General features: G+C 66.4%; 1 protein-coding gene across 1 annotated transcript; it reads left to right on the forward strand.

The window, feature by feature from the left end:
- The first annotated feature begins 220 nt into the window (after positions 1-220).
- On the forward strand, positions 221-25,219 carry ASPG (asparaginase). Its single transcript, XM_064569703.1, has 16 exons — positions 221-383; positions 5,855-5,963; positions 6,630-6,750; positions 9,301-9,426; positions 9,696-9,779; positions 10,880-11,006; positions 14,736-14,848; positions 17,199-17,381; positions 17,471-17,584; positions 18,150-18,266; positions 19,516-19,611; positions 19,864-20,027; positions 21,860-21,946; positions 23,852-23,951; positions 24,234-24,314; positions 24,576-25,219. Exons 1-16 carry the CDS (start codon positions 302-304, stop codon positions 24,585-24,587), a joined length of 1,716 nt encoding a protein of 571 aa, XP_064425773.1. The 5' UTR covers positions 221-301; the 3' UTR covers positions 24,588-25,219.
- Positions 25,220-26,027: the final 808 nt, after the last annotated feature.

Consider the following 26,027-nt stretch of genomic DNA (forward strand, 5'->3'; position numbering starts at 1 on the left):
CTCGCCGGGGCCCTCCCGGCCAGCCGTAGGGCACGGGGCTCTTGTGTCACGTGGCCCAGCCCTCCAGCTCCTGGGGCCGCCGCGCGGGTCGGGCGTCCGGTAGCCCGGGGCGCTCGGGCCCCGCCCCCGCCCCGACAGGCCCCGCCCCGGGCGGGCCCGCCGCGGACGGACCCGCCGCGGCCGGGGCGCACCGAGCTCTCCGCGTCTCCCCGCCGCAAGCACTGCCCCCGGGCAGGTGGACGCCCGCCCCTCCCCGGCTGCCCTCGACGCGCCCGCCGCCTCCCCTCGGTCCCTCGGCCGCATGGCGCGCGCGCTGGGGCCCGAGCGGCGGCTCCTGGCCGTCTACACCGGCGGCACTATCGGCATGCGGAGCGCGCACGGCGGTGAGTCTGCGGCTTGGGGGGGCGGGGAGGGGGTCGTTCTCACGCCCAGTGACGTCTCTCAGGCCTCCCGGGCGCTGGGAGCCGTCTGGGGCCGCGCTCAGCCCCTCCTCCCCCCCGCGCCGTAGCCGGCACTCTTCAGCGCGGAGGCCGGGGGGCCCGGGGGGGGGCCCGGAGGGGGGCCCGGGGGGTCCCGGGGCTCCCGCCCCACCCCCCTCCCGGACAAACGCGGAGGCGGGCAGGTGTGTGCGGGCTGTTAGAGGCGGCGAGATGACCCCACCGCTCCCCCAAGGTGGCTCCCAGCTTCAGGGCTCCCGGCAGCTGTAGGCACCCACTTCGGGGGAGTGTGGGGGCAGCAGGCGGCTTGGGCAAGCGGCGCATTTTGTCTTTGCCCCCGTGGCAGGGGCTGCTGCTGGCGGTGGGGGGGCGCCGGGCCAGGGCGCTGGAGCTCGCAGGCCACCCTGGACAGGGATGCGGCCGCAGGGGCTGAGCACCTGCAGCGAGGGACCCGAGGGGGTGGGAAGAGGAGGGCCGCACACCAGCATCCAGAATGTTCTGGCGTTCCCAGGAGAGTGGGGAGCTGCATGTAGCTTCCACAAAGGCCCCTCCTGGTTCGGCGCTGTCCAGGCGGGCCAGCACGAACCCTCCGCCTCATGGAAGCAGCGACTCAGACACCCCTGGCGCTCTCTTGGGGCCTCCGGCAGCCGCTTTCCCATCCTCTGTCCCTGTTACCCCATGTGCGACACCAGCCGTCACTTCGGACATTCCCTGAGGCCCCGCCCCCGTGCTGGGCCCCAGGACTCAGGCCTGTGTAGAGGGAGCCCTGTCCTGGAGGGGCTCAGGCACGGGGGCCATGGCTGTCCACCCACCCTGGCAAGGGCCCTCCCTGGGCTGCCGGGAGCCTGCCCGCTGCGGCTGTGCCCTCCGCCTCTCCCACCCGGTTAGCTGGTGGGTGACCTTCGGAAGCCTGGAGGCCCCGGTGGACACTCCACCTGCAGGGCGTGGCTGTGGTCGCTCGGCAGCCCCCAGGCCAGAGAGGGGCTGACATCAAACCAGCAACAGCACGTGATGGAGGTCACAGAGGCCGCGTGCTGAGGAGATGCGAGGCTGGGGGCGCTGCCGGGGCAGGAGGGTCCAGGAGCTGGACCGAGGTGGGACGGAGTGGGAGGGGCCGGGGTGGGGGGAGCCTGGGCCCAGAGAGGGGAGCTGCCCTGAGCCCACCCTGCACGCTGCCCCTCCAGGCATGGCACGTGGCCAGCTGCGATTCTCTTGAGCTCAACACACAGTTCCCAAGGGTCTGGGCTACAGGGACAGGTGGACTCCGACCCTCTCCCCCCAGCATGGAGCTGTGCCTCCCTGCCCTGGCTCTCCGGGGCAGCCCTGGGGCTCGCTCCCACAGGTGCTGCTTCTCTCAGAGGGGCTGCAAACTCACATGTTCAGAAGGTGAGCTAGAGACGCTGACTCAAGAAAGATAGGCTGTGGGGGGAAGGGTCGGCTTCCAGACGGGAAAGAATCTTCCAGAAGCCTCGGAGCCTGCTCTGGCCTGGTGGAGGTGAGGTCGGCAGGCACCTTCTTGTGCTCGGAGCAGCTCAGGGGGGTCAGCCTCTCCTAGCCGGCAAGGACGCGGGTCTTCTGAGCTCTGGCCCTGGGGCAGGGGCGCCTCTCCTGGGCTCCTGGCTGAGGGCTTTGCCTTTGTGAGGCCGGCTTCATCCCCACGGCAGCTGCCAGCCCTCCCACTTCTTCGGGGAGCCCGTGGCTTAAGCCCCAGAGGACAAAGGAGGAAGAGGCGTGGGATCTGGTCCCTGCTGTCACTCTACCGTCATGCAACCCCTGACCCCTGGCCCTTGAGACCAGAGGGTCCTGGGGCCTGCTCTGGCGCGTGACTGGCTCTCCGTGTTCTTGAGGGACACCCATCTCCTGCTGGCTTTTTTGGCTAAAAGTGTGTGTGGCGTGGAAAGGTGTCCAGGGACCAGGGCAGCCCCAGTCCAGGGCAAGAGCAAGATGGGATGGATGGAGGAGCCAGGCCCCTGTCCTCTCCCAGCCCCGCTGGGGTTGTTGAACTCGGGACTCCAGGCCCTTCCCCGGAGTTCTGATCCAAACCAGCATCAATGATTAACTCGCCCGGCGCTGCTGACGGGGCTCCAGCCTCGGGAGGGCGGCGAGGGGTGGCGAGGGGCACAGGCCAGCCACAGCCAAGCTATTTGGATCGTCACTGTTGGCGTTTCTGCGCCTGGCAAACAGTGGCCTGCCGGGCACACGGCGCCGCGTGTCTGAGCCCTGCCAAAGGTCAGGACAGCAAGCGGGGGGTGGAGGCTGCGGCAGCTAGGGACACCCCTTGACCCGTCCCGTCTCTGAGTTCAGCAAAGATGTCACAGGTCAAGGGGCATCATGAACGGAAAGTCAGATGCTAACCCTGAGCCCAAGGCTGAGCAGCATCCGGGGCCTCCTCCTGGCGGCTGAGGAACCCAGGAGCCCCTCCCTGCCTGCCCCCCCCCCCCCCCCCCCCCGCAGGCACTTGCACACATAGCAGGGCGAGCAGAGCTTTGGGGCCAGGCATCTGCAGGCGCCGGGATAGCCCGGAGGGTTGCAGGGGGTCCTGCAGCCAAGCCCTCTCGGCAGGGGCGACGTCTGCAGCTTTTCGGTCACCAGAGTATGGCATCGGAGCCCTCGGCCTGGAACTCCTTCCTGAACACGATTTCACATGCTCACCAGTTCCCAGTTTGGGAGCCCAAGTTATAGGTGGTTCCAGGGGGACCTGCGGTCCTAGGGCTCAAACCGTCCCTTACGGAAGAGGGGTCTGGCAGGAGCTGAGCGGCATCCTCTGCCAGTGGCCACCTGTCTCCGTGGCCCAAGGACGAAGCCACGGTCTGGTTTTATAGGGGCCCGAAAGCGGGGCTCGCTGAGAAAAATAATACAGTTTACAGAATCAGAGTTCAACGTGAAAGTGGGCATTTACTTGGAACGATTAAGGAAATAATAACAAATCACCAGTTTTAAAAAGGCAAGAATGTCAAAAAACCCAGAGGACTGTTTTATTCATTAACTTGCTGACACTCTCTTGTGGCTGCTCCCTCCCCCTACAGTTTCTTTGGCTGCATGTTTCCCCTTGCCGTTTTGGTATGACCACGCCGCGGCAGGAGTTTGCAGAGAGAACAGAACAGGAGAACATTGCCTTTTCTTGGGCCAGTTTGGCCTGTGCTGCCCACGTGCTCCCTGGGTGGGCACAGCGGGGTCCTGTCCTTGGGGGGGGGGGGCCCTGGGCCCCGCCTCTCCCCACCTCGCGGCAGCAAAATGTCTCTGGTCCCTGGCAGCCACTGCCCCTCCCGACGGCTAGCAACAGCCTGGCTGTGGGTGGAGGCGACCACCCACAAGGTACACCTGTCCCATGAAACCCAAACCAAGTGGATCCCCACTTCACCTGCCCCGCACATGGATCCCCAGCTTTGCAGATACCCCTGTGCCACCCACCACAAGGAGCTGCAGGGGACAGTGGCCGTCTGAGTTTCCCGGGGTGGTTCCCACAGCTGAGCAGGCGGGTGCCGCCCGCCCCCCGCCAACGTGCTGTAGGCAGGCGTCTGACCTCGGGCAGTGAGGGTCCGTCCTTCCCACTTCCTTGGCTGTGGCCACACCGCAGCAGTCTCTGTGCCTCTCCCTGCCTGGTCCTTATGTGGCTGCCGCCTCCACGTGTCCCGTCTCCTTCTCCCTCTGAAGAGGATACGGGATTACCTGCGTCATCCAGGGTCATGTCCCCACCTCCAGACCCTTAACTCCATCACACCTGCGAAGGCTTTGCATTCAGGCCGCACTCACAGGTCCTGGGGATCAGGACGTGGACACCTTTGGGGGGTGCTTTTCAGCCTGCTGCAGCTGGGGGAGCTTGGCGGCAGGGTGGCGGGGTGGCTGTGAGCCTTCCTCCGTGCCCGGGACCTGAAGTTCTGTCCACGATGCTGGCAGGGCTGCTGAGTCTGGACCTTCGTGGAGGCAGGCACACGTCCTGGTCATGCTTCGGGTGTCTTGGGAGTGTGGCCCGGCCGGCATTCGTGCGCTGATGTCCCGTCTATGATGCTTCTCGCGTGCATGGTTTACTCCTGCGGCAAGCGTGCGTGCAGCCCCTCCTGGGGCTGGGTGCGGGGTGGGGACAGCATTGTTCAAGTGCTCCCTGGGGCCCCCTCTGGCTGGGGCGGTGGCACCACAAACATCCATGAACAGCCATTGGGCCAGTGTGCCCGTGCTGGCCAGGGGGCTGGCGGGAGCTGGGGCCCGGGATTTAGCAGGTGGACGTACAGAGCGGGTTTGGGAGTGGGGAGACAGCCTGAGCAAAGCAAGTGGGTGAGGAATGCGGACGCTGAGTAGGCCAGGCTTCTGACCCACAGATGCTGTGAGATAGAGCGGTGCTGCTTCCGTTCCCTACCTGTTTGGGGTCCTGTGTTAAGCAGCCACGGGAAATCGATATGCCCACCTGTGCCGCAGGTGAGGTCACAGCCTGGCTGACACCTGAACCCTCTGCAAGTGGGAGGTGAGGAAGGGGTGCTGTTTTAATCAGCTGAGCAGTGGCGGGGCACAGATATGCCTGCTAGACCGTGAAGGCCAGGAGCGGCAGCTGACCCTGGTCTGGAAGGTCTTACTTGTTTCAGCTAAGGATGTTTCTCGAGGAGGGGGACCCCGTTGTCCTCGTCACCGTGTCCAGGGGCCCAGCAGCAGGCCCGTGGGAGACACCCAGAGAAGTTAGCTGACCTGTCCAAGGTCATGGTGCTGGTGGCGAGCAGGGTGGGGCAAAAGGCCGGGACCTTGATGCCTGGGAGCCTCTGCCAAGGCTTGTTTCTAGGAAACACACCTGTAACCTTTCAGGGTTTTCCTAAAACACAACACCATTTCTGCCCAGTGCCTTAGATGCATGTTTCTGGGACATGGAGTCTGCAGGCAGAGGGCCTGGGCTGCGTTGTGCAGGGGTCGCCCGCAGTCTGGTGAGGGAGTGAGGGCAGCTGGGCCTGGACATCAAGGAGGGCTTCCTGGAGGTGGTGACCTGAGCTGGGGTACAGCACGTGCTGGGTTGGAAGGGGGACGGGCCAAGGGCTTGCAGACAGAGCCCACAGTATGTCTGCAGGCTGTTGTTACTGTGGGCATTCTGGGAAGTGGGGGAGGAAGCGTGGGTGTGTTGGGCTGCATTGTGAGAAAAGGTGGGAGATGGGGTGAGCTGGTCCTGGGTAGAGTGGCCGGAGCCCCTGGCAGGGCCCCTGGGGCTGTCACACTGGCTCCACCGTGGGAAGCCATCAGGTCCAGATGCAGAACAGCTGCGCATTCTCCCCAGGGCCCCGGGTCCTGTCCCCCCCAAACCCCTGGCTCCTGTGTGGGCCTGGCCCCCAGCATGTTGGGTAAATGTCCTGATGAGGAGGGAGGAGCCAGCGGTTACAGGAGTCGGCAGTGGCTGTGGGCCCCTCACCCCACACTGCCCCCAACCCGGATTCTGCCTACAGTGCTCGTCCCTGGGAGTGGCCTGGCCGCTGTCTTGCGGGCACTGCCCATGTTCCATGATGAAGAGCACGCCCGGGCCTGTGGCCTCCCTGAGGACACGCTGGTGCTGCCGTGAGTGTGGGCTCCGTGGGGTCCCAGGGGGGGATGACGACCGTCATCGGGGTAGAGCTGTCCTGAGACAGGGCGGCACCTGCAGGGTCTGTGGAGCGGGCTGTGGTCACTAATGTCCTCTGAGGCTTTCAGGGCTTTAGAGCTGACCAGCAGCCCCCTTTACAGGGAGCCTCAGACTCCCACCACCTTGGGCGTCCCCAGCCACGTGTGGACGCAAGCCCATCAAGAGAGGCAGGGGCTGGCCCCAGGTGGCCCTGCCTCCCCCTAGTGTAAGGTCCCTCTGTTCCTTAGCTCTCAGCCAAGGCTGCCTGGTGCCCGTCACGGCTGTCAGGCGTCCTGGCCCCTGAGCTGCCTCCTGCCAGAGATTCTCCTCCCGCGGTCGTCTCCACCGAGGGCCAGGCCCAGCCTCCCTCTCAGAGCTGGGTCTGCTAGGGAGCAGCCTGTCCTGGCCCATCCTTGAACCCCCTGCGGACCAAGGTCCCTGTTCCTGGGGACTCGGGGCGGGGGAGGGGGAGGGAGGCCGGGCCCTGTACTGGGGATGCTGAGACTGTGGATATGCAGAGCCCACTGAGAAGTCCCTGGGTGCAGGGGTAGGCAGGGTGGGGGTAACAGAGCCGGCGGGGGGAGGAAGGGGCAGAGCAGGAGCCCTTGTTCTGCCTCCCGCAGGCCCGCCAGCCCCGCCAGCCCCGCCCAGAGAGTCACTTACACGGTGCTGGAGTGCCAGCCCCTCTTCGACTCCAGTGACATGACCATCACCGAGTGGGTTCAGATTGCCCAGACCATCGAGGTAGTTGGGGAGTGTGGGCGGGGCTGGGGTTGGGGTGGGGACCGGGAGTGTGCGTGGGGCTGAGAGTGGGTGGGGCTGTTTACTGGGCGGGACTGGGAGTGTGGGCGGGACTGGTGGGCTGGGCTGGGCTGAGCGAGTGGGCGGGGCTTGGGTGGGACTGAGAATGTGGGCGGGGCTGTGGGTGGGACTGAGAATGTGGGCGGGGCTGGGGTGTGGGCGGGGCTGCTGGGCTGGGCTGAGTGAGTGGGCGAGGCTGGTGGGCTGGGCTGGGCTGGGGGTTGTGTGTACTGAGCGGGGCTGAGTGTGGGTGGGGCTGTGTGTACTGGGCGGGGCTGGGAGTGTGGGAGGAGCTGGTGGGCTGGCCAGGTCTGAGAGTGAGAGGGCGGGGCTGTGTGTACTAGGCGGGGCTGGGAGTGTGGGGGTGGGACTGAGTGTGGGGGGGGCTGGGTGGGCGGGGCTGGTGGGCTGGGCTGAGCGAGTGGGCGGGGCTGGTGGGCGGGGCTGGGCTGGGGGTTGTGTGTACGGAGCGGGGCTGAGTGTGGGTGGGGCTGTGTGTACTGGGCGGGGCTGGGAGTGTGGGAGGAGCTGTTGGGCTGGCCAGGTCTGAGAGTGGGCGGGGCTGTATGTACTAGGCGGGGCTGGGAGTGTGGGGGTGGGACTGAGTGTGGGCGGGGCTGAGTGGGCGGGGCTGGTGGGCGGGGCAGGGCCAGTGCGGCAGAAGCCGGGCACTGGGGTCTGTGGTGGTGGGGTCGACCTGCTTGGCCCGAGAGACTTGGGAGCATCAGGAAATGGCAGCTTCAGGAAAGTGTCGGACCCTCGGGTTACATCTCAGCTGCAAGGCTCCTGAGGCCCTTTCCCCCATGCAAGCAGAGGGTGGGCAGTGAGGGCCATGTCCACTTTCCTGGTGAGGAAATGTCCTGGACAGCTGTTCTGGTTAGTATCCTGGGCCGGGATGCTCGCCGCTTCCCTGAAGGTTGACAGGGAAGGCCCACTGTGCTTGGCCCACCGTTCTCTGTTCACCCCACCCTGAAGGTAGGGACTTAGTGGATTTGGGGCCCATAAAAGGCACAGAACCGTGTGCAGGTCTCATGGTTTACCTGGTGCCAGAGCGCCCCTCCGTCAGCCTTCCTCTCTATTCTGCCCAACCTCATCATCACCAGCCCCCCTCATGCACAAGCCTGGCCCCGTTACCTGACTGCCTCCCACCCCCTCCCTCCGCCACTCTCCTCTGCCACCTCCAGGCCCAGCTCTCCCCTGCCTCCTTAAGAAGCCTCAGAGGCTCATCACACAGGCTCCCCTTCCCTGCACCTAGGGGCTGGCCCCAGCTACACGCTTGTGTTCTTCTGCCTTGGGGGGAGAGCAGCGTCCTGGGCCACGTCCCCTCTCACTGTGAGCAGGACAATACGTGGTCCTGGGCCTGGTCCTTATGTCCCTGAATGGGCCCACTAGCTGACAGTGGGCATGTCCGTGGCCATAGTCTGGGGCAGTCTCCCTGGTGTGCGGCCAGCAGCGTCCTCTGCTCGGGGCCTGACAGCTTTGCTGAGCTCCCAGGACTGCTGTCCTGGCCGCAGTGTCCAGCCACATGCAGACTCAGAGGGCCTTCAGGGTCCTGGCCGCCCGGCCCGTGGCAGTGCCCCGTGTGGCCAGCAGAGGGTGCCCCAGCCTGCCGCATGGCTCAGCAGCCTCAGTTCCAGGTATAGCCTGGCTTGGTCTTTCAATGGGCCGCCAAGGATGGTCCCCTCAGGAGGGGCTGGCCTCTTTGGTTCCCAGAATTGTGCCCCTTGCATCCACAGCCTGGGCCAGCCACCCTCCGAGGCCCAGCCTTGGCTGCCCTCTAGGTGGTGGCCAGAGGATGTCCTTGCAGAGATGGCCAGCATGCGTGGGAGGCCTTCTAGGCTATGCGGCCTGGAAGGACTCTTCCCCATGTTTGCCCGCCAGCGTCCTGCCCTCTTGCCACGTTCTGTTCCAGCTGGCCTCCCAGATCACCTGCCAGCTCCCAGCACTGGCTGTGCCTTGTGCCCTTTGCTGTGTCCACGCCTGGCCCTCCTGCTAGACCATGGGCTCACAGGCTCACTCACCCCTGCAGACACCTGCCCTGGAGGCAGGGGTCACACAGCAAGGGGCCCTCCAGGAGTCCTGAGCTGAGTTCTGGTGTAGTCCTCCAACTGACCAGTGCTCTTGGGAGCCCTGACTGGGCATCATTTGGGGGAGATGCTGGCCAGAAGTCTAGAGCAGACCCTCTGATCCTAGGGGAATGTCCGGAGACCCTCCCTTCCCCAGTCCCGTGGGTGTCGTGCAGTCAGGAAAGGAAGCTGTCCTGGGTGTGGGGAGAGCAGGGAGGAGTGAGTGGGACTCTAGGCAGGGACTTGCTTTCCAGAGAGTGTCTTCCTGGCCAGCAGTGACCAAGATCCCACCAGTTCCTCCCTGACTCCCTCCCTCTGCATCTGGGACCCTTTCCTCTCTTTGCCTGGAGGGGACTGGCTAGCCGCCTGTCCCCAGGAGGAGGCCCATCCCTGGGAGGAGGCCTGCCTAAGCTTGCTGCCCCCGCAGAGACACTATGGGCAGTACGACGGCTTTGTGGTCATCCACGGCACGGACACCATGGCCTTTGCGGCCTCCGTGCTCTCCTTCGTGCTGGAGAACCTGCAGAAAACCGTCATCCTCACTGGCGCCCAGGTAATGTCCCAGGCCGGCTGGTGGGCATGAGGGCCTTCCCGAGGCCACAGGGTAAGTTAGCACTCTGGGGGACCCAGGCCAGACCCTGGGCCTCTTTCTAGTCCCGCGGCTCCCTGAGGCAGCGCCTGTTGGTCGGCACTGGCCGGCCAGGCTGGGTGGCGCCTGGGTTCTGCTGGTGCCCACTCTGCTATCCCAGGGTGGGCTCGTGGCCTGCTGTCAGCCTTGTCCAGCTGCCCTGTCTTTGTCCCTCTCTTCGTGCCTCCCCCCAGGTACCCATCCATGCCCTGTGGAATGATGGCCGGGAGAACCTGCTGGGGGCCCTGCTCATGGCCGGCCAGTACGTGATCCCCGAGGTACCCTCCCCCTCCCTGGAGTGGGGGGTGGGGGGCCTGGCCTCAGGAGCGCAGGCGAGGGGCTGGGGTGGGCTCTCAGATGGGACGTGCGGGGGAAGAGTCAGGCGGGGTTTTAAAGATGCGCCTTTTGCCTTACGAGTGACATACGCTGTCACCATAGAGAAACTCGGAAAATAAAGAAAGTGGAAGGAAACAAAGCCACCCACGTTTTACTTCCCAGAGAAGCTGCTCTTAACAGCATGCTATGTTTTCTTCCAGATTACGTGTCTTTCTTTTTTTAAGATTTTATTTATTATTTGAGAGAACACTTGTGCCTGGGTGGGGGGAGGGGCAGAGGGGGAAGCAGGCTCCCCGCTGAGCAGGGAGCCCCAGCCAGGACCCCGGGATCACGACCTGAGCTGCAGGCAGACGCTTCACCGACTGAGCCAGCCAGGCGCCCCCAGATTATGTATCTTATATGTGTCCACGTTATCTGTAGGTGTTCATGGAAATTTCTATAGAAGTAGACTGTACCGAGTACAGTTGCCGAGCTGTCTTTCCCTATTCAGCACGCCCCCTTCACGTGGGGGCATGGGGGAGACCTTACAAGACCCCCTCACGTTGCAGGGGAGCCCGTGCTGGGAGGTGGGCACCCACCCGCGGGGGTGGCGTCACCGAAGTACGGTGCCCACCGTCTCCCTGCCACTGTGCCCCCGCCCCTCCCCAGGAGAACAGCTCGAGAGCGGCTGGAAGACGGGGGCAGAGCTAGAGCCCCCACCACCCGAGCTCTGGAGCAGGGCTGCTGGGACCCCACCACTGTGGGGAAGGGTCTCTCTCTGCACCCTTGGGCTGAGTTCACAGGGGCTCCCTGGGAAGCAAGGGTGGGGGCAGTGGGCAGGTGGGAAGGGAGGGGTGGCAGGGCCCTCACATGACCGGCCCCCTGCCCAACTCTCCCCAGGCCCCTGTGGGGTGGGGGGCAGGGTGGGCAGGTGCCCTGGTGGGGCAGCCATCTGCAGTGTCTGTGGGCCATTTGCAGTGGGTGCTCTGTGGATGGCAGGGGGGGAGCTGGAGGGCACAGGGGCTCCCCAGGGCTGAACCACTGCCTCTGCCGTCCCCTGCAGGTCTGCCTGTTCTTCCAGAATCAGCTGTTTCGGGGCAACCGAGTGACCAAGGTGGACTCACGCAGGTTCGCGGCCTTCTGCTCCCCCAACCTGCCCCCTCTGGCCGTTGTGGGTACCGACGTCACAAGTAAGCCCGGAAGGGAGCAGGGCCAGTGGACCAGGGCTCCTGCCCTGGGGTTTGTGCAGAGAGCTCGGGCTGGGAAACTGTGTCTGGGTTTGAGGAGCATCCTCCCAAATTGGGAGCGGGCACAGCGCTTTGTTCTGCCCTGGGCTGCCAAGTCAGGGCTACTCCAAGAGGGTGGCCTGCGTGGGCCACCAAGGTGGGGGGGTGTCCCAGCAGGTAGCCCCAGCTCAGGCCCTGGGGATTGGCCCAGAGGAGGAGCAGGTTTGGGCGACCTGCCCTTCATGTGTCCCCACTCCCCCCCCCCCCCAGCCACGTGACCCTGAGCCCAGGAGTCCGTCTCTGTGACCGTCTCTGACCCTGCCACACACCCAGGGGGACGTGGTTCCTGTGTTGTGACCTCCTCCCTGGGACTTCCCGGGAGTCCTCTGCCTCCTGGGCCTGGCAGGCAGCCCAGCCCCTAGGGAGCCCCTTCCCCTCCCTGCCTCTGACCTTGCTCTCAGCCAGGACTGCTGGCCCGGAGCTTGGGCCTCACTGACCTGGGGGGAGTCACTCCCAGGGCTGCCATCTCTCCACCTGGGATGTCTGCCCTCCTGCCGTGTCCCCAGTGTGTCCTGGCTTCACTCTGGATCCACAGTGGGCATAACCAGCCCCTCCACTCCCACTCCCTGGTGATTGAGGACAGCCCCCACGTCTGCCTGGAGTCGCTTCCTGACTCAGCTGGGAGGTCCTGCGCCTTACGTTGGCCTGGGCATCTGTCTCCACCCCACCAGCTGCGGGATCTAGTCCCGGAGACCCTGTGGGGGGCGGGGTGCTGCAGGGCCTGGCAGGACCAGCCTTCCTCTGGGGAACTTTAGGGCTTCGCAGCCCTGCTCCAGGTAGGCCCACCACGGCATGGGGAGACGGGGCTGCTTCTGTGGGACTTGGGGCTCGGGAACCCAGCACCAGCAGGACCAAGGTGGCTCCTCTGCTTGGACTGCTGGCTTCCGCCTGGGGCTGGGGCCCGTGGGAGCTGTTCTAGGAGATGGGCACGGGAAGAGCCCTTGGGGGTCTCCTGGTGCAGCAGCCTCTGTGTCCCCAGAAGGAGGAGCAGATCAAAACCAAGGGAGGAGGGGGCTGTGGATGGGCCTTGACGTCCCAGGGCCGGGAGCTTCCTGGGATGCTCTGGCACAGGCAGAGTCTCGGGCGCGCCAGGCCGGGCCAGGCAGGGGTGCAGGGCAGGAGCCTTTGTGGGAAGGCTGCTAATGGCGACTCAGCAGGGAGGCGCTTTGGCCGGCACGGCTGGGCCATCCGTGGAGAGCAGATGATGGGCAGGCTGGTCATGTAACTCTGAAAGCCCCCAGTGCCTTTGGATCCCCCCAGGACAGACAGACGTGGGAATGCCGGCATGGCGATGCATAGGACCTGGCTGACCCCTGGGTCCTCTGCCGGGCAGCTGTGGGGCCGCGGCAGCCAGGGCAGCAGGAGACCAGAGGGTGGGCCATCGAGGCGGGGAGGGCCACACGGCAAGGTGTTGGCTCAGCCCAAGCCCTGACTTCCATTCGGATGGTCTTATCCTGCCCCCACGCCCCCATCCCCAGGTGCCCACCAGGGCTTGTAAGACAGCCTACATGCCTGGGCCTCCAGGGGCCAGGCGGGGCTCCACCTGCTTGCTGAGGGTGCCCCGGGGAGGTGGTGCACGCACCGGGGCGGGCAGGCAGATCGGCTTCCTTGCCATGGGGGGTGGCGGTGCTCAGGCCCTCCTGCCCTGGTGCCGGCCGGCTGAGGAAGGAAGGGTTGGGCGGCTGCTCTGCAGGCCTGGCTCCCCCGTGGGGACTGAGTCACGCTCCATCCGGGGCTCAGGAGCGGAGTTTCCGGGGGTGCACCGGGCCGGCAGGCGCAGAGCCGCTCTGTGTGGACGGCAGGGCTGTCTGGGCTGCGCCGGGCCTGGGCAGGCCACGGGGCAGCTTGGTGCGCGCAGGGCTGAGGCCACCCCTGGAGCCCCGGGCCAGGGACCCCAGCAGGATGGCTTCCTGCCAGCGGGTGCCCGGTGCCCTGCGGAGCGTGGGAACGTTTGGCCCGGCCCGTCCCAGCGGCTGTCAGGCCCCCAGGCCGGTTAGGCACCTGGTGTTGAGTAATGCCAGGCTCTGCCCAGGATGTGGCTGGCTGGGGGGTGGTGGGGTTGGGGGGGCACTGGGGAGGGGCTGGGGCGGAGGGGGTGGACGGTGCCTGGGCTAGCACCCCCACTCTCCTGCTGGGGTGGCCCAGCCGGAGCCACCCTCTCCTTGTGTTATTATTTCCCTCTGTGAGGCCGTCATAGACAGGGGCTTGGGGGTCAAGAGGGGCTGTGGGGACACCCAGGGGCCTTCTGTGCGGAGGGCGGCTCGATCTCCCACAGTGAGGGTCGGGGGTCTGCGCGGGGAGCTGGCCCGGGCTCGGTGTGCCCCAGGCTGCCGTCCCTGCTTCCTGTCTCAGCTCTGGGAGGGGGGCAGGACTTGGGGCTCCATGGGCTGTCAGGGGCATGGTCCAAGCACGCAGGGAGGGGGTCATGGGCTCTCTTTGTCTCTGCAAACCCCCCTCTGCGGCCATAACTCCTGCGGCTGGCAGCGCCCCCACCCCGGCTTATCTGCACGCCCAGATGGGGCACACGGCCCTAAATTAAAGGACGCCTCTCACTGCTGATGGATGCTGCGGGCCCCTCCTGCTGCCCATCCCCCAGCACCCCGTCGGATGCAGCGCGAGAGGGCAGCATGTGTCCAGAATGTTCCCTGGTTTGTTACCTCCCATGAATTGCTCTGGTGGCAATAGGAGGCCTGGAGGCTTCCACCCCCCACCCCAGGGTGAGGATAGGGAGGAGCCCTGGGCCAGGGTCCTGGAGATGCCCCTCCCCACCATCCTCCTGGCTCTGCACACTGGATGGGCAGCCTCGGTGGCCCTTCCCCACTCTGGGCCTCAGTTTCCCTGTGTTGGATATGGTACCTGCTACCTCGGATAGGCCCTAACGGTCAGTGCCCGTGGGGCCATCGACACCCGGCCACTGCCCCCACCGGGGCTGTGCCCGGGATTGAGAGAGTGGGGTCCTGTGCTGGGCTCGGGGGTCCTCAGGGCTCGGAGGTGAGGCCTGCTGCCCAGCCCCACCTCCGAGAGTGATGCAAGAAGGTGCGGGGGCCTGTGTTGGCTGGGTCCTGGCAGAGCGGCAACCTTCCGACCCCTGGGGAGACTGGCCTTCTGGACCCCGAATATCTGCCCCTCCACTTTCCATGGGGTGTGGGGGGTAGGCCTCTGAGACTTTGGGGTGGATCAGAGGGAGGCTGTCTTTCCCCAGAGCTGAGTGCTCCGGAAGACTCGCTCGTTCCTTCATTCTTTCATTCTTTGACTTGCGGGGCTGTGGGCAAGGTGGGGCAGGGGCAGGCGAGGCCGGCTGGACAGACTTCTCCCGGGACCCAGGACGGCACACGGCATGTGGCTCTGCAGCTGCGCTTCCAGGGCCACGCACACTCTGTTCCTGCTCCTGGAACGCCTTTCCTCCACCTTCCCTGCACACTTCCGCGCGGTCTGCAAGACTCAGGCGCCCCTGTCCCTGAGGGGTCCTGCTTGCGCCCTGGGCTCCGTGCACAGGCTGGGGCTGCACCCCTCCGAGGACCTGGGAGCTGAGGGCGGGCAGGACTTGTGTCGGGAGCGGGGCGGAGGAGCCCGGCGGGGGTCCTGGCCGACCGGTGGCCCGCACGTCCCACACGTGCGTCTCTGCCCTCACAGTCAACCGGGAGCTGGTGCGGAAGGCCCGAGGGAAGGACCCACTGGTGGTGCACAGCAGCATGGAACGGGACGTGGGCCTGCTGCGCCTCTACCCCGGGATCCCCGCGGCCCTGGTAGGGACCCGCCCCAGCCCTGCACATCCCGCACGCTTCCCACACACCCCCTGGCTCCCCGGTGCCTGCCTGCCCATCCTGTCCCCTGCACTGCCCCTTCCCGTCACCCACCCCACGCAGGCCTGGGCACGCAGGGACAGCGGCTGCACAAAGCCCCTCAGCTGTCACAGCCAAGGCTGACCCCTTTGGGGCTGAACCCGCACGTGTCCCCAGGACCTCCAGCCCCTCCCTCGCCTCCTCAGCTGAGGCTTCGGGGCCCATCTTACCCCATTTGCAACGTGGGCTTGACCCTGTGGATGCCGGATGCTGGTGGACTCACGGCGCCTGGTCCGGGGCTCTGCCGGGGCCGATGGGGCATGGCCCCGAGACTGCTCTTTCTTGTGGCTGCCCTGGCAAGCCTCTGTTTGCTCCCTGCTGGTGACCCCTCAGCCACCAGCTGCCACTGGGGGGGCATAACGCCCGACTCTGTCCTGCCTTGTGAATTGGGCTCAGATGCCGTGTGGCCCCTCACACAGAGGGTGTCTGAGCTACAGCATGCTGGGCATCGCTCGGGTCAGTGCGGGGGCTGGATGCCAGCCTCAGAGGCACTGCTGGGCTGCAGGGAGCTGGGCCTGCAGGCACCTAGCTCAGAGGACATTCCTGCGCTGTGACCAGCGGGCATGTGGACAGAGGTGGCTTCACGGGGACGTCCCCACACGTAGGGTGGGACTTGGCATGGGCTGCCCCTGAGCTCTGGGCCACAGTCTATGAACCGGGATCTGATCCCCTCAGAGGGCACTAGGGAAAGGCAGGGAGGTCTTTTCACCGTGTGTCCCCTGCTCATCTCGGGCTGGGCCTAGGACGGGTGTTCCGCAGTACGTGGCGTGTGAGTGAGGCGGACCCAGCCCTGCGGAAGGCTGGGTAGGAGGGATGGGCCTTATAGTTTGAGTGAACAGGCACGGCCTTCCCAGAGACTGGACTCGAGATCTTGCCGGACGCTCCTCCTGTGAGCCCGGGTGGGGTACAAGCACCAGGACTGCAGGCCCCCCGACACACCACGCCCGCTTGTCCTTGGGGGCTCTGGGTCCTTCGCGGGCTGAGGATCTGTGATGGCCTTTCCTCGCAGGCCCCTCAGAGGGGCATTCTGTGGGCTCTGGGGTGGGACTATGCGGCCTGCCTGGCTCAGGCGGCCTCCGGACGCCAGCTCTCGGGCGGGAGCCCCGGGTTTTCAAGGGAGGCCTGCTCGGGGGACGACTGGTTCTGCACATAAGGGCCCAGGAGCTCTCGCTGGTGGGGGCGCTGGACAGGGAGCCCATACGCAGCGCTCTCCCCACCGGGCCGGTCCTGGCCTGAGGAGGCCTTACGTTTGCCGTGGCCAGCGGTCGTGGCATGAGGCTGCCATGTTCTGGGAAAATCATGCTGCGGCTGTGAAGTCCCAGGCTGGTTTCTCGGGAGATTTCCAGAACGCCCCATAGCTGGGGAAACGAAGGGCCGTGGAGCTGGCCCCACAGGGGGAAGGACGCCGGGGGCTGGCTGTTGCCGGTCTCCGTGGGCTCCTGGGCCATGGGGGCGGGGCCTGCTGGCAGCAAGCTTTGGCCTGCGGTGGGTCTTGGTGTGCAGTGTCCCCATTCTTGCGTGTCTGCCAGGGACAGGTGTGCAGTCACCTTTGGCCTTTGCTGGAGAAGCACTTCTGGTGAGGGGTGAGAGCTCCCACGGGGACACCGCCGGGTGGCGAGGTGCTCCTGCCTGCCTCGAAGCCCTACCCTGGGCCAGGGGCTCAGCCCTTGCGCTCCCTCCTGTATGGCGGAGTCTCGGACAGATATTGGCCCTGTGGGCCTCAGCACAGGGCACTGCTGAGCTGGGAAGCTGTGTCCCTCCGTGGGGCCCGTCCATGGGTGGACCCAAGGCCCTGTCGTCTGTTTTCCGAGTGGAGCCTTGTAGGCAGGCAGGATGTGGGGGCGCTGCCCCTGGCTGAGTTGGAGCCCCTATGTGTGTTCAGCTGTGGGGCACTTCCCCCAAATACTGCCTTGCTGGGGGCATCCCCTGCTGTGTTTCAGACAGGGCAGGGTGAAGGGGCTGGATGGAGGGCCGCAGTGCTGGGAGCTGTGTGGAGGGGGCGTTCTGATCGTGGCCACACCGACCACGGCCTTCAAGCCTTGAAAGGGGACCAGGGGTCTCTCTGGGAGAACGAGGTGGGGAGCGGACCCTCACGGCTCTCCGTGTGGCCTGCTCGGGGCCGGGACGTCCTGGGCGCAGACGGCAGCCCGGGCTGCATCTGCCGCGGCCGAGTGAAGGTGCGGGACAAGCCTGTGGGTTCCCACTGCTGGAGCCAGAGGCCAAGGCCCTCCCCACCCGTGTCGTGGCCCCGCAGGTCCGGGCCTTCCTGCAGCCCCCCCTGAAGGGCGTGGTCATGGAGACGTTCGGCTCGGGGAACGGCCCCACCAAGCCGGACCTGCTGCGGGAGCTCCAGGCCGCGGCCGAGCGGGGCCTTGTCATCGTCAACTGCTCTCACTGCTTGCAGGGCTCCGTGACCTCTGACTACGCAGCTGGCATGGTGGGGGCGGGGAACTGGGCCCTGGAGGGGGAGGGCACGGGCCCTGTGACCCTGCACCCCATTTCCTGCCTGCACCCCTTTCTCCACAGGCCATGGCAGGAGCGGGCATTGTCTCTGGCTTTGATATGACGTCGGAGGCCGCCCTGGCCAAGCTGTCCTATGTGCTGGGCCAGCCCGGGCTGAGCCTGGACGGCAAGAAGGAGGTGCCCCTTGGGCTGTGGGTGTGGGGGCACGTGTCAGAGGGCTCCCGGGGGCATGGCGAGGGGTGTGACTTGGGCAGACCATGGGGCCCAGTCAAGTGGGGTGTGTGCCTGGATTGGAAGGGGGGCAAGGGTGCAGGGCCTCCCCGTCGGGGGAAGGTCCAGCTCTGGGGCCTGGGCTCCCTCCACCCCTTGCTAACCCCAAGCTCAGACTACCCGCTCTTTCACTGTCTCGGGGAGCCGTGGTCTGGCACAGGCCGAGGCTTCCTCAGACTGCTCCCAAGATAGCCCCTCATCCCCCAGCCTTCCCTGGGGGGCCTCAGACGCAGCCAGCCCGGGCAGAGGCCACAGAGTCCTTGGGAGACGCGGGACTAGTGGGATGGAGGGTGGGGTGGGCCTGCAGGGACCTGGTTGGGGTCAAGCTCCGGCCTGGGGGATGGAACCTGAACCGAGGGGTTTCAGGCCCAGGGCAGCCCTCACTGTCTGCCCTGGGGGTGCCTGGTCTGGGAGGTTAGTCGGGGCTCCTGGGCTCCAAGCATCCCTGGTTTGCTGTGTTCTCCTCCCCCAGCTGCTGGCCAGGGACCTTCGGGGGGAGATGACGCTGCCCACCGGGGCCGAGCGCCGGCCCTCACTGAGTTGCAGTGCGCTGGGCCGGGGGGTTGCCCAGCTCCTCACTCTGAGCCAGGTATTGCCCAGTGTGTGGGGGTGTGTGCATGGGGACCTGAGGGGCGGCTCCCCGCTGGACACGCTGGGCACTGGCCACGGCCGCCACCATTCCAGCGTGAGCAGGAGACTGCCAGGCGTGGCCTGGTTCCGGGCCTAGTGGAGGGCTTGGGTCCGTAGCAGGGATGACTTGCGAGAACTCAGCATTCAGGCAGGGGGCAGCACCTGGGGAGTAGCCAAGACAGTTGAGTGGAGTCTTTGCAGCATGTGGACAGCGGACAGAATGTGGCCCCATCACCAGGGGGGCACGTAGGGGCATCCGGCGGCTGCGCTTGGCTGGGCCTGGCCTGCCGCCTGCCAGTCTCGGCCCCAGGGGCCGTGCGGCCGGTGGGGGGGCAGCCCGCAGGCGGGGTGGGCACGCTGTCTGTCCTGGGTGCTGGAAAGAGAGGGAGCTGGGGTTTTCCTGCACCTGCAGGGTACAGCCCCTTGGGATCCCCCTTCACCCTCCCAGCAGGGGAGCTGAGGTCCTACTTCAGGGCCTAGGGTCTGGGGTTGAGGCCGGACTAGGCCCACGGCGGTGATGGGGGCCTCCCGGTGCCCCACCACGCAGCCACCTGTGGCCGAGGCGTCCAGGCCTGGCATCCCAGTGCTCCCCGGGGTCACGCCATATGTGGCAGTTTCCCCCCTGCGGGGTGGGGGTGGGTGGATTTGCCATGGACAGCTGCGGTCATGTTCACCACCACGTGCCAGGGGCAGGCCACGGTCGGACCAAGAGGCTGGGATGTGTGGCCTGTTACTACGTGGCTGTGTCGGGCCTGATAGCTCAAGGGATGAGGCCGACGGGCAGTCGCTTTGTGGTCAGGCCTCGCCGGCGCTGCAGGGCTGAGGGTGGGCTGGGCCGCATGTGGGGCAGCCTGCAGGGGCCTCTACCGGCATTCCCGGCCCTCTGGCGTCTTGGGGAGCTCCTAGACGACCCACGGCATCCCCGGGGCTGGGGGCAGCAGCCTGTAGGAGCTCTGCCCAGGGAGGAGTGCCCTTCTTTCTAGGTGAGGGGACCAGCCCCCCTTCCTGTGCTCCCCCAAGTGGGCGCCTTGTTGTGAGTCTGTCCCTGCATCCTCAGTGGTGGTGGCCATGGCTGAGGAATTGGATCTTAGCGGGTGGGTGGCCTGCCCTGGGGCACACGGCTGGGAAGGACGGAGCCGGACGGTGGTCTCGGGTCCCCTGGGGGCAGACGTGCTGAAGACCCCAGGACGCCGCTATCCTCCACCCAGGAGGCCGATGCCGTACGGGATGCTCTGATGCCGAGCCTGGCCTGTGCTGCGGCCCACGCGGGCAACCTGGAGGTGTTGCAGGCGCTTGTGGAGCTGGTGAGGCCCCCGCCCCTCCTTGGGGACCAGCCCCAGCCACGCCAGTCCCCGGGGGCAGGGGGCGCGGGCAGGACAGCCTTTCCCTGGGGCCCTGCTCTGCCATGCCGGGCAGCCGGCTGCTGAGGGGCGCACAGGGGCTGTGCCAGGCCCCACTCCCGGGGTGCACCCTGACCCTTCCCATTCCCTCTCCCTGGCCTCCCTGACCCTGCCCAGCCCTCCCTCAGCAGGTGACAGGCCTTTGCATCACCCCAGGGCAGTGACCTGAGCCTAGAGAACTTTAACGGTCAAACTCCTCTGCACGCGGCCGCCCGGGGAGGCCAGCCTGGGGCGGTCACCATGCTGCTGCGGAGAGGGGTGGACGTGGACCCCCGAGACGAGGACGGACTCAGCCCGCTGCTGCTGGCCGTGAAGGGCAGGTACCTGGGGCGCACCGCAGTGGGCGTGCAGGCTGGGGCGCCACGTGGGGTGGGCCTGGGTAGAGCCGCCTTAGAGACGGCTGCCGGTTTGCCTGTGGTGACCCAGCTTGCTGGGCAGAGCTGGGCGGGGCCAAGGACATCAGCTTCCTAGAGCCTTACCCGCCCCCAGCCCGGCTGGGGACAGGGCCTGGGCAACCGGCAAGCAGGGGGCTGGACGGACAGGCACTAGGGCCTGAGGACGCCCCCTGTCCTCTGCTGGGGCAGCCCATCTCCTAGCCCCCCACCCCCAGTCCTGCCTGGCATCTCTCCGAGGGCCGGGCCTTACCTGCTCTGGCCAACAGTGGAAATTCAGAGCAGGTGGTCATGAAGTGGGCAGGGCTCGGAGGGACCTTGGCTCAATATGCTAGGGGCTTATAACCTTATGGGACATGGAACTTGCTGGGAAGACTTCATGGGTGGCGTGGGACCCCTCTGTGTCTCCTTCCCCGGGGCCCACCTGGAAGCCTGGAGCAGTGTCAGATACAGAGTATGTGCGTGCGTGCACACGTGAATGTGGGTGTGAGAGCTCGTGTGTGTGTCTGTGGGGGTCACAGCTCTTGTGCTTAATCCGTTGTTGGCTTTCTCAGTGTCTGCACCAGTCCCCAGATCCCCCGCTTCTTCTTGGGATTTATTTCTCCCTGGGGGCACTCAGCCTGCCAGTGAGTGCTTGCAGGTCCCATGGAGAGAGGCTGGGGTGGCCAGACTGTCGGGCTCAAGTCCTAGGTGCCCCAGCGGTGTGCGCCCTGGGGTGGGCATGTCAGCCCCGGTGAAGAGCGTGATGGGTAGCCCCTTCTTCACTGGACTCTTGCTCTTGTGAGCGTGGGGTCAGGGGTTCCCAGGGCGGGGGTGAAGGGCTGGAGTGATCTGGCTGCAGATTCCAGGCTATGAGTCCTTGGGCGTGGGTGGAGAATGATGAGCTCACCATCCCGGTCCCGTCCCCTCATCCCTGACCCCCCGCCAGCACAACAGCTCCCCGCAAACCGGTCTCCCAGCCTCAGTCTCCTGGCCTCACTCCCGGGGCTGGACCTGCTGTGCCCTGGAGGGCTCTTCGGGGTGGGGAGGACAAGGCCTGGGGGGCCCTACCCTCCTCCCCATGCTTCCTAAAAGTGGGGTGACCGTGCAGTTTATAGTACGAGGACACTGCGGGGGAAGGGACCTGGTTAGCACTTACGCTGTGAGAGTCTGCCCCTGCACATTCTGTTCCCTTGCCTTGCCCACCCATGCCCCCACCCCCGAGCCCCCATCCCGACCCTGCCCCCACCGCACCCCCAGTGGGTGGTTCCAGACTTGGCCCTGGCCAGTCAGCCTGCGGAAACCCAGACACTGGGGCCCACCCCGGGACCCTCCCGTTCACGTCTACCCACCAGTGTCTCATCCCCACCCCACCTCCAAGGGCAGATGCGGGCCCAACTGACTCAGTTTCCCCAGGCCCAACCTTGGCTGGAGCCCGTGTGTGTGGTGGAGCTGGGCCGCCCCCAGGGGCCCATGGGAGTGGTTGGGCCCTCAGGAGGGGCTGGGGGAGACCGAGGCAGAGGCCTCATGATGGGGGTGGAAGAGCGGCTGGGTCAGGGCTGATACCCCAGCGTGGGGCGCGTGCTGGGTGCCTCAGACCCGGCCCCACCCTGCAGACCCAGGATGTCCCAGGAAGGCTCCCGGATGTGTGGAGGGGCATTGCCCTGGCCTGGCCTGGGGGCGGGGGGCCTGGGAGGGGCGGGGAGCTGGGGGGCGAGGCACTCCCCGTGTTGAGCTGCAGCTGCCTGGGCAGGCGGCCAACACGCGCTTTCTCGTGACAGGCATCGGGGTGTCATTGAGCTGCTGAGGGCAGCTGGGGCCTGCCTGTCCCCCCGGGAGCTGGAGGATGCGGGGACAGAGCTGTGCAGGTGAGGCTGCAGGCGTACCTGCCCTTCCGGGAGGCAGGAGGCGGGTACGGGGCTTCGGGAAGGGACTGCCAGCCGGGTGGGGGACTGCAGAGGAGGCGAGCCCACCGTGTGCCAGCCTGGCCGCTGGAGTCCGTCCTGGGGGTTGGGGTGGCTGGGGGAGGGGAGCTGACCCCCGTTCCAGCCAGGTGACAGGTCTCCTGAGTCTCTGTCCTCCCCAGTGCAGGCCTCGCAGTAGTGGGGGCCTGTCCCTGTCATGGGGTAAACAGAGCCATGGTTAGTGCCGTCCTGCCCTGGCCCACCATCGCCCGGCGCTAGCAGGACTCTGATGTCACAGGTGCCCTGAGTGACACCCAGGCAGGCCTGGGGAGCCTGGGGTACCGGGGAGGCGAGGGTCCTGGGGCTCTCCGGTGGGGGTCTGGCGGTGGGCTGGGTGGGGGACAGGCCCGGGGCTGCGGAGCTCAGCTCCTTCCCGCTGGCGCACCCCCCCACTCCTGCTCTGCCTGGGGTCCCTCCGTGCCACCTGTCGGCTGGCTGCCCCCAGGCTGGGGCCGAAGGCCAAGTGGGGAATGGAGAGAAAGAGCTGGAGGATAGCAGAGGCTTGTCCAAGAGGCAAGGCCGGGGCACTGGGGGTCGCCGGGGGTGGGGGGGTACTGGAGGCAGCCTAGGTCCGCAGCCCTGAAAAGGCCCCTGAGCCTGGGGAGTGGGTGATGACTGGCCAGGAGTGAGGGGTGGGTGAACTGTCTGCTCACAAGAAGACCCCGAAGCTCTGACCCTCTTGTCCCCACTGGCCAGCGTCTCCCCCACCCCCATGCCTCGGTGGTCCCATTCCCTGATGTGGGGTGGGGTGGGGAGACCCCGCTGGCCCCCAGCCTCAGGCCCTCCCGCCCTTTCAGTGTCCCCAGGCAGACAAGCCCTGCTGGCCAACCCAGCTCCCACCCTTCCCGGGCAGCAGGCGAAGGTGGGCTCTCAGCTGTGATGAGGTGTTAGGGCCTCAAAAGCGAGGGTGGGGCCTGCTCACAACCACTGGCCTTGGCTCTGGAGGGACTTCTGGGCTTGGTTCAGGGTCGTGCGGCCCCGTGGGCGGGCCTTGTTGGCTCCATGGACAGGTGGGGAAACAGGCCGAGAGGGGCGGTGGTTGCCAGGTCCCACCGCGTCCAGGACCTTGTGTGGGGGCGGGCGCAGCCACCCCGAGCTGCCTGGCTGGCTCTGGGGGCCCCTCCGCGAGGCCAGTGTGTGGGAGGCTGGCGGTGCCATCTGGCATGATTCACCCCAGAAATCACAGGGTGCCCCTGTGGGGGCTCATGCTGCTGTTTCCCGACCAGGAGGGAGTCATAGCCCCCCACCGGCGCCCCCAGCCTCAGTCGGCACAGCTGGGGAGTCCCTTTCCCTGCTCAGCCCCTGCGTGGGGAGTGGGCTCCTCTGAGAGGGGCAGGAGGGTGAGCAGGACCCTGTGGGGGCCCCTCCTCCCTCTCTAGAGCAGGTGGGCCCTGGTCCTTCTCCGGGCGGGCGAGGCGGGCCACGCCGCCACGCCGCCACGCCGCCACGCCCCCTGCTAAATCCAGGCCCCCCGCCCACATCTCCTGCTGCAGACTTCCCTCCTGCTTCTGGCGACCCCGCCCAGGGAGGGCTGTGTTGTGAAATACGAAGCTGGTGGGCGGCCCTCCTGGTGGGGTGTGCGCACGTGCGTGTGCATGCTTGGGTGAGTGCGTGCGTGCGTGTGCCCTTGGCCTGAGTCACGGTCACCCCCGCTGGGTGAACCCAGACTCCAGGCCACTGGCCAGCCCCCAGTGGATCCCGCACTCCGGCCCTGCTGCCCCAGGCTGGTGCCGGGCGCTGCGTGGGGCTGGCTTTGTGACAGGCCCTGGGCCCCCGACGGCTCATCCTCTCCTCTGCTCCCTCTCCCAGGCTGGCGTCCAGAGCAGACCTTGACGGCCTTCAGTCATGGTGGCAGGCGGGGGCTGACCTGGGCTGCCCGGGCTACGACGGGCGCAGTGCCCTGCTTGTTGTGAGTGCTCCAGGGCCCCCGCTGCCCCCTCCTAGGCCACCTCTTCCAGGAAGGCCTCCTGACAGTTTCATTGGCTTCCCCTCCTTCCCCTCCCCCTGCCCACCTCCAGCCCCAGTGCCCACACTCCTGCTCTCCCTTCCCATCCCAGGCCCCTCCCTGGGCCCAGAGCAGTGGGGACAAGGAGTCACGGGCATGGGTGGGAAGAGCCAGGGAAGGTATCCTGGTGGGCGGGGGGTGGGAGGGGAGTCAGGCTGGCTGCTGGTCACATGCTCCCTCCCACAGGCAGAAGCAGCTGGGAACCTGGAAGTGGTGACCTTTCTGCAGAAGCTCCAGGGTGGGGCTGGTGCCCAGGCCCCAGGCCCAGTAAGTCCCTCTGTTCCACGCAGGACTGAAGGCTTCCCCATAAGGCTGGACCCTGGCTTAGGGAATGTGTCTAAGGGCCAGTCCTGGGGTCAGAGCCAGAGGAGGCTAGGATGGGTCAAAGTCTGTCAGGCCTGCAGAGTTCTTTCTGCAGATGGGGCACGCACTGTGTAGGGTGAGCTGCAAAGTGCCTGAAGGGACCTGTCGGGGAGGGCTTCCCCTAGGAAGGGTTAACCTCACGCCTGCCACACTCTGTCCTATCAGGCCACTCTGTGACGCACCTTCTCGCAGCACTGGAGGGCCCCAGCCACGGCCAAGAGGTTCCTTGAGCCTGGAGGTGCCCTCAGATCCCTCTACTGCGTGTACCTGCCCATTCTGCCCCCCCCCCCCCCCGCGGGGCCAGCTCCCCGTATGGGGACCCACTGGGCCGGGTGCTCCACCCCTGCCTCCCAGGGCTGGTGGGCCAGGTCCCCAGCTCACACCTTCTTCCCCCACTCCATCATCTGGCCGTCCAGAAGACTCTCCAGTCTGGCTGGTTTTGCTCAGGTCCTCGGGTGCCTCCCTGGGAAAGGCTGGGCCCCACTGATGAGGTGCCCGGGCTTGCCTGTCTGCCCTTCCCTCATACACCACCGGTGCCGCAGGAGAGAGGTCTCTTGGGAGACGTCCCATTTGCAGGAAGTGCTGCCTGGTGTCTAACCTGAAGCCGTCCTGCTGCAGCGTAAATGTGACCTGCTGGAGGGACCGCAGGCACCCCATGACTCTGACTGTGATGTGCCCCTGCTGCTGGGACTGCTTCCCTCTGTTTCCAAGACTCAGCCTGAAGGTTTTGTTGGGCAAAATGGCAATAAAATCTCTCTGGGGACACCTCCCTAGGTCCCCAAGCCCAGCTCCAGTGGGTCCTTCTGAGTCCCAGGACTGTGGGCATGTGTGCAGGGACTTGCGCCCAGGCTCTGGGTCCAAGGGCGCCCTGGGGGTGAGGGACACCCAGCCAATCCTTCCTGGGGCAGCACGAGGGCGGTGTGGGAGCCGGGCGGCCCTCCACGGCGGTCCTGCCTCCCCGTGTTTGCTGAGACAAACTGCTCCTTCCTGCAGACAGTCTCTGCCCTGTCTCCTCTGATCTGCTCCTTCTCCTTCTTGAAGCTTGTAGCCCCCTCCTCTGGGCAGCCCCCCTGCTGCACACCTGCCTCTGCCTGACTCCCCCTGTACAGACCGGACCGTCCTGTCTCTCCAGTCCTCCCGGCCCCTCCCAGTTGCCAGCTGCCTGCTGGGCAGAGTTTAGTCCGGCCCCCTTGTGCCCATGGCCCCTGCCTGGGGAGGCACGAGTGGGTGGACCTGTGCCAGCCCTAGGTGCCTAGTTGCAACAGCCCGGGTAGGCGGGCGGACAGCCCTGAGCCTTGTCAGAGGCCTGGCTGGGGCTGAAATTAGGTGTTTGGACCCCTGGCTGGTTCTCTGTCCAAACTCTAAGCAGTCCTGTGGGGCGAGGGCACCCCAGGGCTCAGGCCCACCCGCATGTGACTCTGGGCCTGGCCTGACCTGGCCAGAGGCTTCCTGATCCCCACCCCCCAACACGGTTCCTGACCCCTCCTTGTTGAGCATGGGGAGTGTGGGGGAAGGGAGAGGGGGCCAGGGGGGGTGGGGGATACCTCCGTCCAGGTTCTCCACCACTTCGAACCTCTTTCACTGCCCACGTGAGGACTCCCATCCGTCTGTCCATCT

Source organism: Mirounga angustirostris, unplaced genomic scaffold (genome assembly GCF_029215605.1).
Source record: "Mirounga angustirostris isolate CCGP_5_RB_7025 unplaced genomic scaffold, mMirAng1.0.hap1 SCAF_9, whole genome shotgun sequence".
In the NCBI taxonomy this organism is placed as follows: Eukaryota; Metazoa; Chordata; class Mammalia; order Carnivora; family Phocidae; genus Mirounga; species Mirounga angustirostris.